This window comes from Pagrus pagrus (assembly GCF_965226575.1).
Source record: "Pagrus pagrus genome assembly, chromosome: 2".
Lineage (NCBI taxonomy): Eukaryota > Metazoa > Chordata > Actinopteri > Spariformes > Sparidae > Pagrus > Pagrus pagrus.
Genome location: NC_140186.1, coordinates 9,403,405 through 9,418,516, shown reverse-complemented (window position 1 = coordinate 9,418,516; position 15,112 = coordinate 9,403,405). Strand labels below are relative to the sequence as shown.

Sequence of the window (15,112 nt, the reverse complement as noted above, 5' to 3'; positions counted from 1 at the left end):
AGTAAGTACATTGAAAGAAAGCGCATACATTTACGTCTGAGAGTGTAAACACATGCATAAAGTGCCCTGCCAGAGTTCATTCTTAAGCCCCTTATCCTTCCCTTAACCCCCCTCAGCTCTACGTGTCTCGCCTCAACCCTTCACCTGAAGTTCACCTAAATCCACTTCTTATTCTTATTGTATTAGTCCAACCGCAGATGTGAAGAAGTGAGGCTCGGTCAAAATGACCTCATTTTGCAGAAATGTCCTTAGTCTGAATCTCAAATAGGTCCTAACAGGGACAGGCACATGTGCTCACTCACACACACACACACACACACACACACACACACTAAACTAGCCTAAAATTACAGCGAAGGGCAGTAATTTGGCCTCTTGACAGGATGATTTAGCTCATGTGGAATTAATGGACACAGATGATGAATGAATGATCAATTACTCATGTTGGATCTGATCATACTGTATTTAAGCCTCTGCCTGACAGCATGTGCTGCACCCTTTTCTGAAACCTAATTGAATTACAAAGGAAGAGGACGAGGGATTCTCATATTCTGCTTTCACAATAACTTTGACACACAGCTCCAAACATTTTTCACCTTCAGCGGGGAAGATGTTCGCATCCTCTGGCAACATCATCACCCTCTCCCCGAGGGCATATCGCCAACTGTGCGTCTCTCCACACCAGTTCATGTAACTTCCCCATCCTAACAAAACACTGTGGGCCAAAATCTGTTCTGATGTAACCATTTGATGTAACTGAAGTCTCCACTTTGGTTACATCAAATCTAGTCCAGGGGATTTTTTTAACATGACCATGACCCCAAAACTGAGGATGATTTGATGTTGTTGCGAAAACTCCAACTTAACGAATTCAGACTCCTCTCACTACTCCAGTCATAATATGATTATCTCATGGTATGGCTGCCAGTTCAGACTCACTTGCTTTATAAAGCTCCTTGGGAGCATCTATCTGATTCAGTTAAGAAAGTATTTACTCATTCACGTCTATAAATTCTTAAGGTTTCTCAAGGTACTTAATTAGCTCATTTTCTTGTACATCTGAGCTGAAACTCAGTCGTTTTTAATGCAAAAATGCCAAACATTCGCTTGTTCGCATGTCTCAAATAGGATGCTTTGATTCTTTTCTTAGTTTTACATCATTGTAAATTAGATATCTCTGGATTTTGGGGCTGTTGGTGGGACAAAACAAGAAACTGAATATGCCAAAGTGTGCTCTGCAGAATTGTGACCCGTTTTTTTTCATCATTTTGGAAGGTTTGTTTTTTGCCAAACAATTAATCTATTCTCATTCTTCTTATTATTATAAAAATATAAATAATCATTAGCTGAAGCCCTACATGTGAGCAGCTCTTAGTGTCGTCTGTCCACCTCCTGTACATGGTACCTTTGTTTTAACAAACAAAAAGTATGTTAGGTGCAAATGTTGCCCAGTACATCCAGGACAAATAAAAACAAGCTGCAATGAATTACAAAATTGCAGCCAACTCAAGTAGGTATGGATGTAAAAGGAAAAAGATGAACACTGCCACTACTCAATGTTAATGTTACATTACATTTTCCTCCCAATTCACCGTTAAGAGGTTGCTAGTACTGCCTACTGGGAATCAACACAACTTTAATTATGTTTTAGCCACGTTTTTCTCATTGTTTTTGATTATCAGGTTTTTACTTAGATCGAATAGCAAAATAAAGACTTGGTCGAGTTGGACGATCAAACAGGACTAAAAGATAAGTGGATATTGAGTTTTGATTTATCAGAAGGCCAGACACAAGACTTCAATTAGTGGGCAGTTATCTGTCAGCGTGATGATCACAGGCACTGTGTCCTGTGTTCTGTTTCTGTTGTTTTGTCTGTGGAGTGCCCCAATAATGACCAAATATCCCTTAATACAACTTTAAGTCATTTTGGGAGATGCACAGGCCCCGATAGAGGAGCTGATGGCTTTAGAGCTGAACAATTCTCAGGCACCAGACAATTTGAGACCAGCTCTAAATGGAAATGGAAATACTTGAGTGCCATACCTAATGACCTCATCCTCAAACATGCTTTCATCGTGCACCACTATCAACAAAAGAAACCACCATCCTCTCATTAGAGCTTGGAGCACATACAGAGGGTGATCCTGTGCTGCTGTGTCTACAGTGTATTACTGGTGGAGAACAGGTGCATCTCCATAAGTGAAATAAACATTCAGGACACTGAGTGTCATCTCTTATTCTCCCGTTCATATAAACAGCCCGGACAAATCTGTGTTACACCATTATTTGTCATTTTAACTGCCATTTGTTGTCACTGACTATTCAGATGTGACCCTCTTCAACTTGCCATATCTACTTCTACTTAAGTCAGTGAACAGCAACCACAGCAAAACAAAAACGTCTAATCTGGCATTGAATCACACAAAACGCTTCTAGTTAAAATTGGATTTTAGAAGATATTAGGTCGAGCCTGGCAGCGGAGTCAGCAAAGAGTGTTTTAATAAATGTCCCCAAGCAGCAATGATATCATACATATCTACTCGCATCTACAATTTTTATCACAGTGCAATATTTTCCATGAAATACATCAGATTATTTTTTTCATAATACTACATGCCACTAGAGTTTATCCTCATATTCTCAGGGAAGCTGAGGCGTAGACTAGTCCACCGAGCAGTGAACAGCATGAGCATCTAACTTCCTACTGCATAATTTCCTATTACTTTTGGACGGCGCCCAAGGAACGCTGAAGTGAACCCAAGTGAATGTGTCTGAAAGTGTGACAAAATACACTCATTTAGACAATAATCGCAGGGAGCATGTTTATGGGTCATTAAACAAAAGCATACTGTGATAAGGAAATCTCACACACTAAGCTCCTGCTCATTAGAGCGACTCGTAGGACTCAACTAATTACTTTACAAACATGACAGGACACGAAGAATGTGTCATAATCTGCCTCTTGAGAATTAGAGCGCACCTCTGCACTGCCAACTGTTACTTGTATTAGCAGGAAACGGCTGTTGAAAAGGTATTTAAAAAAAAAAATCACTGTTCTCGCTTCACTCTGTGGGTAAAACCAAGTGCAGGAGTCACTGACACTTATGTGTCCACAACAAGAGCCCTCAACAACACAAGTCTTTACAATGGAGTCAGTTATATAAAGTGGATATTGAGTTAAGTGATCTTTAGCGATGCAAAACAGAGACAAAGAGAAACTAAATTGGACTCTGGCTGCATAATAGAGATCTAATAATGGAAATATTCATCAGTGATTAGACAGAATTAAATGGTTGAGTGACTGTTTTCTCAAACCAGCAGTTAATGATAGGATTGGCTGTTGGATAACAACAAATCATTACACAACCGTAAGTATTGAATATGTAGAGTGAGAGCACTGACACAAGCATCTCTTTAGAGCCTGACTAGTGTATATATATATATACACACCAGCATATTGTTGACCATTTTTAGCTTATCCTCATATTTATATCTCTCTCAGTGTAGATGTAACCACTAACGGCAGAACATAAATATCACTACTTGATTATTTTTACTTCCAAGTGCAGTAATTGACAAAGAAAAACAGCAGATCCTTACGTTTAACAAGCTGGAACAAGCAAATGTTTGACATTATTGCTAGAAAAATGAGTGAAACAATTAATCAATTATCAAAATATTAGGCAAATTATTTTCTTTTGATCAACTAATCGATCAATCAGTCAGTGCAGCTTTAGTCACTATTGGTGTGTTCACCAGAAAGCACTGATGAGTAAGGCTGCAACTAACATTTATTTTCATTGTCGATTAATTGATCAGTTGCTTGGTATATAAAATGACAAATAAAATAATGTAAAATGTTAATCAGTATTTCCTAAAGCCCAAGATGACGTCGTCAGATGTCTTGTTTTGTCCACAACCTAACGATAATCAGTTTGCTGTCATAGAGGAGTAAAGAAACCAGAAAATATTCACATTTAAGAGGCCTGAATCAGAGAATTTTGACTTGTATTTCTTAAAAATTACTCAAACTAATCAATCGATGATCAAAACAGTTGGGAATTAGTTTAATAGTTCACAACTAATTGAGTAATGGAATTCTTTCAACCTATTAACAGATTTTTTGGCCACTTGGGGCGGCAAAACATGCTGTGACACAACTCGTATATTCTCACTTTTAAAGGGTTGATATGGCAAACGTTTTAGCACACGACTGCTTGTATAAACATCCAGATAACACGAAATAGCATTAGTATTCATTTGTGTCCACCCCACATGAATGTAAGTCCAATATTTACTCCTCTCCTATCTCTTTAGCAGCTAGATGCTCCACTATGTTTGCCAGGTAGTCGCTAACTTTGTCCGTCTGTTGTTTGGTGCTGGACAGATAGCATACAGCAGGTTTATCAGCTCCTTTTCATTGGAAATAGCTGCTGGAAACACTGATGAGAGCAGTGAGAGTGAACCAAGTCAGTAAAGTTGCAGGCCGTGAAAGCCAACACAATAAGTTCAATGTCTTTATAAAGCTGCTTTGAGCTAAAGGGAACTGCAGCGTCTAAGGTAATTCCCTGTGGGTTTGCCACTGCTGGTGACCCCTTTCACATTCACACAGTCATTTAATCCATTAGTGATGTAAAAATATCTATTAGAGCAGCTTTAGTAACCTCATTTACAAGGTCATTATAAAAAAGAAACAAAAATCAATGTTTATTATCAGTTTTTGGACTGTACTCTATTCAGTTTACCTCATTTCAAAAGGCTCAAGCAATTAAAAACTGGGAGTACAATCAAGAAAATGAAAATGAAAAGACATTCTTCTGTGATTTAATAGTTTATATTAAATTGCAAAGATTTGCAAGATTTTACTGACGACTGCTTAATGGTCTTCTGACTTTAAAATGAGTAACATCGTGCGTACTGTGCTTTTTGTGGACTGATTACAGAGTCCCTTTGTGATAAGCTTTGATACGTCGTTTGAGTGCGTTCCACAGTGAATCCAACAGAAAACTTTTCCTGCATCTGGTTATTACGTAATGCAAAATTTCAGACTTTTTCAGAGGAAAATTCTGGATGAATCTTGCCCTGTGCAGACTGAAGGAACAAATACGTGTCTCCACGAATGTCTCAGGAAATACAGATTTAAGTGGTCAGACGCTGTTCTGTTCTTTCCACGTCCTCTCGTGTTCTCCAAATTCTGACACCTCAGTTCCAAATTTAGGAGTTACTATCAAACAAAAGACCTGTTGTTTTCCTATTTTTGACTTGGCTTTGTTTGAACTTTGTTACTAAATTTAGGAAGACAACGTGCGTCTCTACAACCTCGTGATTATTATTAGAATGCTTTGCTTTGTAGTTACTAAAACTGTCATCTGGAGCGTGTAGGAAGTGTTGTGTCTGAGCCCGGATGCACCGGTCTGCCAAAGCTGATCGGGGGCAGGGTTCATAGGGTTACATCAAATGGCATTCATGTGTCTGCCATAATAATCATCATAACGTGCCATTCGACTGAATCTCCCCGTCGGCTCCCAGAGAGAGTGACGAGGCTCTCTGATTGAGCTGTTTGCTTGTTAGTGCGCTGTGTGAGCCGTGCCCTGTTTTTAGACCCATTAATGATTAAATAACATAAGTGGACAGAGATAAGGGGGAAGATTTAAGGAGGAGGACTGACTGACCCAGCACAGTTTTTTAACATCATACAATCTGACGCATTCGCAGCTGGAAGCTGCTGAGTCCGACCACAGTCTTCCACTGTTGGCCACTGTGTTAGCAATGGTGGACTAAGTGCTTCATTCAAGGGCACCTTGAACGCAGAGGAGAGCGTTCCTCGCTTCCCTGATCTGATTCTCTCAACTGGGATTCAAACTGGCACCGCTCTCATCACCAGCCAGCATCTCTAACCTCTGAGCTCCCGCCGCCTCTCCTGTGTGTGTGTAATCAAATAGTTGCTGCTCTACAGTAAGCACTCTACAGTATGCATGTGTTATGCACAGTTCCCCTCGGATGAGCATTAGGTTTTACTTGATCTCACTGCCTTAAGCTTCCCATGTGCGTCATCCCAAGCTCCTATCAAGCAGAAAGAAGTTTTCACTGTATAATATTGTAAATGATTAAAAATAGCACGGGGAAGCATGGAAAAGGGAAGCTGGAGCGGGGGGGTGGAATCTTAAATGGCTGCAAAAATGCTCTCTTGTATGTATAAGTATTTATAGACTCATTATGTCTTTCTTTTGAAGTGAAAACCCACTCTCCTCTGTAAGACAGAGAGACGGACAGAGACAGAATGAGAACAAGAGGGAGGAAACATGCGCAGTGGGGTGGCGACGGACAAGACCAGATGCCAGGCGCCTGTTCTTGTTAAATTCGACCATGTCAGGCTGGTCATTGTTTAACACTTATCAAAATAACAAGCTTAATTCATTTTGCCCACTTGGCCATTATATAATCTGGAATCCGCAGAGTTTGTGTGATAACCGTCTTATTGCTTGACTGGCTTGACGCAAAGCGCTATTGGCAGAATTCCTCTACAGGTATGCGGTCTGACAACATAACATCCTTAGAGAGCGGTGGGGGTGTTGGATCAGAGTGATGCAAACAGACAGGGTGTCATGGAATATGAAGCCTGGAAGGTCAAATTTAAGTGAAAATACACAACAAAAAAAAGAAATTTTAGTGTGTGAGGCTGAGTAAGCCGAGGAGGAGGAGAAGTACAAAGAAGGTTGGAGACTGAGACTGAGATGAGGGGCAAAACTTGGCGAGGGGAACGCAACGGAGAATGTAAACCAGAAAAAGAAACAGAAAGGTGTTTTCTCCGAGGAGAAACCTGGAGTAACACAGCCTACATTCTTATCCTGCGGCAGATGCAAATCATATATACAGAGTGGATTACTGCAGGCAGGCTTTGTGTGTATAGATAATCCTGCAAATATTAGAAAAATTACCTAGAGGCCGAGGCACCTTGTAAAGAGTAGACAAAGTCAAATGGGCACTTGCTGGGTCAATTTTTCTTTCTCAGATGACCCTGGAACCAGGCCTTGGCCCAGCAGGACACAGTGGCACCTGCCAACACTGAAATACTGCGGTCAAATAGCAAAAAAACAGACGTTTTTTTTCTTTTTCTTTTGTTTTTTTTGCAGTGGAATTTTCCCATGATTCTTGCTATTAATATTACAAAAACATGAACCCCGGTCGCCCACGGCGGAAGCAACAAACTAATACGTGTGAAATGGCGAGTCATTGAAAATAAAAATATAAGCCTCCTCGCTCTCTCCCACTGTGCGTCTGCCTTGTATGACAGGCTCGCACCAATCTGCTGCTCTTTATCTCCACTATCATGCACTATTGTAAACCTTTCTATCTCTCTCCCTTGATGCGTCCAGGAGCAAGAGGCGGCAGCAAACAAGCTGGACAAGGTTGGCAACACAAACAATGATAACATCATGCACACAGTCCCGGCAGCGGAACCACAGCCGTGCATATATCTCCTGCCTAATTAGATCTATGAGTGATCTAATGTTTGTGTTTTAATCCTTGTGAGAGCCAAAAAAGCCCTCTGACAGGAAATCAGTGCACAAAGGATATGCAAGTCGGGTGTAATTAATGAAAACGTAAAAAAGTCTTTCACATGTTTCAGGACACAGAGGAGCACTGAGAGAAACAGTTAATGCTGACTGCAAGTTATCAGGTGCAAAGCAGCCTTGGGGGACGTTAGCATGTGCTCTGTTTTTTCGTGTCCTGGCTGACAGCAGGGGCATTAACTAATCTATAGCTGGGAGTTAAGTGCCTCATGAGTAAAATAAGGAGATCCTTATCCTCTCCCACTCAATGTTCATTTATTCAGCTTGGGCAAACTATAAATTAATTGCAAAGTCGTGACCTGCTGGCTGTTGTGGGTCCCCAATTAGTCGGTGTTTTTCACCCACTGAGCCCTTTTCTCTCAGTTCTGATACTGTTAAGCCGCTCCACCATACTGTGCCGCTGCGATGCTTATCACAGCGATCACCACAGAAACTGACACACGCAGTGAGCAGCTATGACTTCCACGCCCTCGCATATCTTTTGGGGAACAGTAGGAATGGTAGGATGCCGTCAGCAAAGATACGGGCTTTGATTAAATAAAGTTGTCTTATTGCATTAAGGTTTGCGTTACCTTGTGTTTTCCCCCAAATCACAATGAACTCTGGGATAAACACCGTGGATGGTATCATATCCGAAACCAATACTTCAGTCATGATGAAAAGCGCAAAGTATGCGACTGCTCAGACATTGTGTTTATTTTATCAGGAGCATAATCTGATAATGTCTTGGCTAAAAACATACAGTAGATACAGTACAGCACCTCTTATGTCAACTTCAGCAGACAGGCGTACTTTCTAACCTTTGGCCTTTTCCGGTATTGAGGGCCCCTGTCAAAACTAAAGCTCTGAGGCCCACTTGAACTCCTGCAAAACACTGCAAAACTTTATGGAAAAGCTGAATCTGCGGTACAGACAAAGGAGGAACTTTGAAGTGTAAAAAGTGTGTATAAAGATAGCCCGCTTTGAAATTTAAGTCTTGAATAGCTTTCCCACAAAAATATATAAATATAGCAATCTTTTTACAAAATTACGTTTATTTCTTCTCTCTCATTGAAAAATCAAGAGAGAAGCTAAGAGTCTTCCCATTTTTCATTGAAAAAATACTTTGTTTGCACAGTGAAGGTCTCAAGTTTTGACTTTAAATCTGATTTAAAGTTAGATTTAAAGTAATCCTTGTGATTTTCATGAAATCGAAATCAGTGTTTGTGAAGTCATTAAATGGCTATTTCTACACCTATAACATCAGTCAGTGATTTCCACTTTAATGTGTTAGTTTTAATTGTTGGTGGCGGAGTCCGCCATTTCCGACCGGGTGAGGGATTCACAGGAAGTGATGCATTTACATAATCGTTACTGTTTCTAATCCTGTTTTATTGACCTTCAGCATCCATTTTTTATAGTTCGCTCTCCTTGCACTTGTCAGCGTGTCACAGCTGTAATATGAGTTACCGCTAATGTAAACACAACATCCGATTGCAGCCACTTCAGATTAAAGCCTTCGACTGACACCGAATCAACCAGGACTGAAATCTCAAGGATTACAGCCTAAGCCAGGATTTCCGTTGGTGCAGGTCCATGTGTCCTGGAAGATTTATATGTTCCGGATAAATCGGAGAATTTCCGGTCAAATATCATCTGTGTTTATTGCACTTGAAAACAATACATGGAGACCACTGATGTTGTGCATCACCGACCTAAGAGAGAATGAGACTCAACAATCTTTCTCCAGAATTGCTTACTCCACCTTGTATACATGTCAATATGTGCTTAAAAGGAAAATTTACTTGAGGCAGACATTACGACCAGCGAGATTCAAATGCATCAGACTCCAACAGATTTCCCCGGTAAAAAACTAAAGACTCGAGCACAGAGAAATGTTCCTCCTACACAAGAATGTAAAAACAGCCTTCGTGGGGCTCAACGCTGCACCTACATTACTTCACACAATGGAGCTCAAACATCCAAGTGTAGTAACAATAAGCAAAACACGTGTTTGAATGGAGGAAGGCAAGTAAAATATAATCATATCATATAGTTCGACACGACTACTACAAAGGCTTTGATCGCGATGCGGCAAGGAACCTGTAATGGCAAATTAATGAAGCTCTCAGGAAACAGCTGAACTTCTTTGACACCGTTGGAATGCGCTCAACACTCCCGTCCCTCAGACGCTGTGGGTGAAACTGTAGCGGTATGAGCCAAAGGGGGCACAGCAGGGTTCACAAAGAGGCAGCCATGTCATCAGAGGTGGGAACACATGATACAGCCGCCCGAAATTGATACCGCTGTCAGAGGATGCATTATGCAGCGTCGCCGGACAGCCCCCGCCACCTTCCTAAAGACACGTGTCCTCTCCGTGCTGCTGAACTTCTCCATCTAGACTTTACAATAATAGGTTTTTTTGAACACAGTTTCAGACAGAATAAGCGGTAAACACAGGCACTCAGCGTGCTGTGAGGCAGATGGTTCCTGAGCACGGCATGAATGGAGACACTTAAAGCTTTAGAGGATGGATTCACGTGGCCAGGTACATCAGACGGAAGTGACACATTATAATGAATAAGAGTATTTATTTTTAAGAGACTTGAGTACATTCTCTTCCTAAGCTCTGTTCTGGTGTAACCCTTCTTTAACCTTAGAAACTCCCTGTTCCCCAGTTTAATCACGCTCGTGCACTCTTGATACTGATATGTGCGGTGCCGATAAACCCCAGTCTAAAGGATTAGAGTTTCTCACAAAACAAGTCTTTCAAACAGCTTCCCCTCATGATGAAAGTACAACAGGATGCTTCGAAATCAACAGCTACTGTACGACATCTACAGAGGAGGATTTGTTTTCTTTTCACAGTCAGCTCTTTATTAAGCCCCGCACTGCTGAGCCAATTTCCGTTTAGTATCTCCAAACAAAGCCAATGGATATTTAGAAAACCCAAAACGTTCATTTTTAATTGGAGACACATGCAAATACCGCTTAATTCTGCATTAATGCCTCAAAATATTCATTACGCAGAGAGCAATAATACTGTAACGGATACTTGAGGTGTAATGAACGATCGGAAAATAACACTCCGCCGGCACATGGCCAAGTCACGCAAGGCTGGAAAAGGATAAACTCTGTGTGTCACAGTCAAAAACAGACAGCCGCGCTCCGATGTGGCACTCTGTGGTTTATTTTGCAGCAGCAGAGCTCAGCGCACCGAGGCGTCAGCGTGTCACTCCAGACTGTGAATGGTACAGTGGGTGAGTCGCTGTTTAAACCACCTGCGCTGTTGAATGTTGAGTTTTCTGCAGCACGAAAACAAAACAAAACAAAACAAAAAAAAAACAGATGGTGTGAAGCGAGAAGACTTTTCTGATTTTCTACAGACTACTGATGTCCTCATTCACTAACTCAGGCTGACAACACACCAGTGGAAAAGAGCATGATGCCATTGTTGCCGGCCAACAAGGACTGCTCAGACTTTCCATCTGCCGCCGTGCTTAAAAATTCAAAACGTAAACCCCTTTTTGTCACGCCATGTCAAATCAGCGCATTGTCTTTTTTGACATACAAGATATAAATGGATCTGGTTTACGCATAACGGAGGAGCTGTGAGTGTCGTATGGAAAAAGAAATGGACACAATCAGGATGAAGAGGGATTGTGTGAGCATGCATTCACACAGGGCTACCAGGTTTGCTGTTTTCTCCTTTTGTCATAAAAACATAAGCCCATTTCACGTTATATCCCGTGAGCTAATGTCCTGCAATAGCAGCTAGCGAGGAAATAGTCAGTTGTGACAATTCTTTCCTGGCACCTTTTGTTTTTGCTTCAGCATGATTTGAAAAAATCCTTATCTACAACAGAACAGGTACATTTAAGATGATTTATTGGCATTGAGCTGAGCTCACAGCACTGACTCTGTATCCAGCCACGCAGCTCAAACCGCTCACCATGTGTTGTTGGCTTCATGCTCACTCACTCACTGGCCATTTCATGCACTGACGGAGGGTTTGGCCATGCAGAGACAGCAGTGCTGCTGCTGCTGCCTGCAATATGTGGCCACAGTGCCTGCCAGGTTCTCCACTGAGTATATTTCATTACTCATTATTTAATTCATCCCCTTGTTGATGGACTGCTGCGAAATCTCCAGCAGCGTTAAGTTCGTGCCAAGAAATTTCATGCCCACTTGTTTTTTTTTCACGGAGGAGATTCAATCAGTTCGACGACAGGAACTTGAGTTCTTTGTTGACAGAAAGTGTGGCAGTCAAAAAAAACAGCCACTACTGAAAGTTCAGGCTGATCCAAGACAAATTTGTAGTTTCAAACAATCGTCTGTGGCATCAGACTCCCACAGATAAGGGCCTGTAAAACAAACGGTGACAGCCGACCCTTCGTCAAAACATTCCAACACTGATTAAAGCATGAATGGAAAAGTTTTTGCATCAATCAATATGTCTGACAATTTGCACACAAATTCGCCAGCCTGCTTTTTGACGAGAAGATTGTAATGGCCTTAAGTTAGGCATGCACGTCTTCAGAAGTTGAATGGAAAGTAGCAAATACGCTTGAAAGGCATGAACTTGAGCGACCACGTCATCCGTCGACGCGGGACTCGTTGTCATTCACGGACAGTTTTACAAAAACCCAATTAAGCTGAGGGATTTTTTCATCAGCTCCTTTTTTGATCCTCAAACGTCGGACTTTTCCTCAGGGTGCTCGGGAAAATTGAATTGTCCAATGATCTGAATAAATAAATGGTATTTCCAGCCGGTAATGCTTGAACCACATGCAACATTCGAGCGTCGCACGGGCAGATAATATACGTTAACTACACGCCTGATTAAATTCCTGCTGCTGACCTCCTTACATGTGATTATCCGTAATTAAGGGAACAACTTCAAAAGACGCGCCTTCCTAAATTTATCTCCCCCCTTGTCTCGCACTTGTGTTGTTGCACGATTTTTAACGCCCTTACAAAATCCCAGCCTCACAGACAAACTCTCGGCTGCAGATGTTTCGAGCTACTGCAGAGTTGCACGCGTGATGATCATCGTGAAGCAACGAGAGCTTGGAGGAATCTCAGCGAGAGTCAATCATATCCTTGTGCAGCCTAGATAACGCTTAATATTCCTCGCAGGGGCTCTCGGCTCTCTATCCACATGATGGAAATCCATTCTGACCCTAACATTTCTGCGCTGAGTGAAATGGTAATGTCAGGAGTGTATTTAGCAAATCACCCTACTCCAGCCTCCAAATGATGACAGCCATGATACGTGTAGCTGCCAGTTAAAGTGTGTGTGTGTACCTCAGCACGACAGGAGCCTCTTGGGTTTTTTTTTTTTTGTGTGTGTGTGTGTTTTTTTCCCTCCTCTGTCCTCTCTGACTATTAAATTATGAGCGTTTTACCACCTTCACCGAGCAAGACAAACACTGCTGTGCCAATGTTGTCCAAACTCGGGGACAATTTTTTAATCCTCAAGCCCATATCATAATTAAATTCACGTTGAAGTGGTGTGTATGTTTAAACACACACACACCTACACACAGATACACACACACACACATGTGCGCGAGTGTCATCATCGACCTGGTAATACATAAAAAAAAAAGAAAAAACTCTCTTGTCATTATCGTTATTAAATCAAATCTCCCGGCTGGATGAGCATCAATAGTGGAGAGAGCCTGGGCAGCATTAGTGTGAGCGGCGGTGGGATGAGCGCTGGGCTTTCCCCGTGGCTTCAGACTGTGTCAATAATTGCTATAGTGTTTCTCTCGGTGTAGGTCAGCGAAACGAAAGTGCAGGCTGTGGCAAGTGGAGGTCGAGCTGAACTGTCCATTTTAACGGCGAATTTATAAGTATTATTAAGTGTTTGCGGTGGATTTTAAAGTGATGCACCACGGGAAAATAGATAAAAAGGACAACCATGACATGGGGAGCAAGGACAGCTTCGTTGAGGCTCGGATTTCTGAGAACCAACTCGTCGGTCAAGATGGACAACCGCTTAAAAATGACCCCAAAAAAATGAATGTGTCCATCAAAAACAGCGTCGAAATTAAAAATGAATGAAATAAAAAGCCATTGTGTTGATTCATAAACTAACTGTGTCAACCTCCGTGAGACTGTCGCCACTTTAACACACACAAAAAAAAAAAAAATCTCACAACAGAGTTTTTGTTTTTGTTTTTAAACGTCGCTTGACTTTCAGCCACGCGCTCCCCCCTCCACGCACGCACGCCTCCCTCTGAGCTCACCTGCGTTCCTGAGCTTCTTGTTCCGATACACGGAGAAGATGACCAGGAGGTTCCCCAGGATGTCGACGACGATGGTGAAGATGAGGAAGCAGCCCAAAGTTGTGGTCACCCACGGCGGGCGGTTCAGGACGCTGTCGCTGGGGTCTGGCGAGGAGCTGTTCAGGTGAGACCCATTTATAACCATTGTATACAGTCGCTGAACTTTCCCCGACGCAGCCCAAATTCAACCCCCACTCAGAGCCCGGGCTTCGGAGACGCCGGTGGTGGGATACTACCACAGCCTCCCGCGGCTTTCATCTTCATCCTCTTCCAGGCGCGCTTCTCCTCCTCCTCCTCCTCCTCCTCCCCGTTCTTCTCCTTCTTCTTCTTCTGGACTTCACCCAGCTGCTTTGTATCAGCTCTGGTAGTCGTCCCCGCTCTCTGCTCGCCTCTGTGTCACTTCTGCGCCCGTGTGCCATTCACTTTGTCGGTACGCATGTGTGACATGAAGCCGCAACTTCAGACCTTCCCAGCATGTGATCAAACAGTCCGCGAGAGGAGCGGCTTTCTCATCTCCGAGGAGAGAAACACTGACGCCTGGTGGCCGAGAGGCGGAACCGCAGCTCGGGAACAAGTCCTCGCTTCTCGCCTCGTTTACCAGACGCGCGTTCATTCATGGCTCTGCGGTCGCTCGCTTTGCTTTATTTCAGCAGCCCATTCATTATTATTACGACGGATCATTCATGTTTTTTTTTTTAAATACAGGAAGCTGTCTTATTTGAGCCCGTGCACGCTGCTGACTGAAGGATATTCAGTGTTTCAGTGATCTAGATTTAAATTTCACATTTTCAATCGTCTAAATTGAATCCACACTTGTGTTTTATCAACTTCCCACCACACATTTCCGTTTCATATTCCTTTTTTTTTGTTGTTGTTATTGTCACTATTTAAACAAAGAGTGCATTATGATGTGTGTAATTAAGGGGTCAGTGAAACCACTCGCCCTCCCACTGTGCAGACTTGTTATCACAGAAAATAAAACAGTTGTGCTCGAGCATCCCTGAGAATGGGTGGGATTTCTATACAAAGAATGGTGATTATGCTATTGTTAGTTAATGATGTTCACAATAAATGGGTCACCCATCCACCCCCACGCACACACACACAAACACACACACATACAGTTCTGCAGGCCGTTGAGCTTTCTGATGAAATGACACGTTGTCATAATAAAAGGTGAAAACTCTCATCTGACGGTTTATTTTCATCTGCACATTTCCTATAAGGATCCTGTAAAAAATGTCACGTTTGAGAAAGACTACAAAC

The 15,112-nt window shown here is 42.3% G+C and overlaps 1 protein-coding gene across 1 annotated transcript in view; it reads right to left on the bottom strand.

Moving 5' to 3' along the window:
* mtnr1aa (melatonin receptor 1A a) overlaps positions 1 to 14,295 on the bottom strand; it is a 31,165-nt gene extending 16,870 nt beyond the window's left edge. The window contains exon 1 of the mRNA XM_084377057.1: positions 13,808 to 14,295. Within this exon, the coding sequence (XP_084233183.1) occupies positions 13,808 to 13,991 (184 nt within the window). The 5' untranslated portion in view covers positions 13,992 to 14,295. The remainder of the gene's footprint in view (positions 1 to 13,807) is intronic.
* Positions 14,296 to 15,112: the final 817 nt, after the last annotated feature.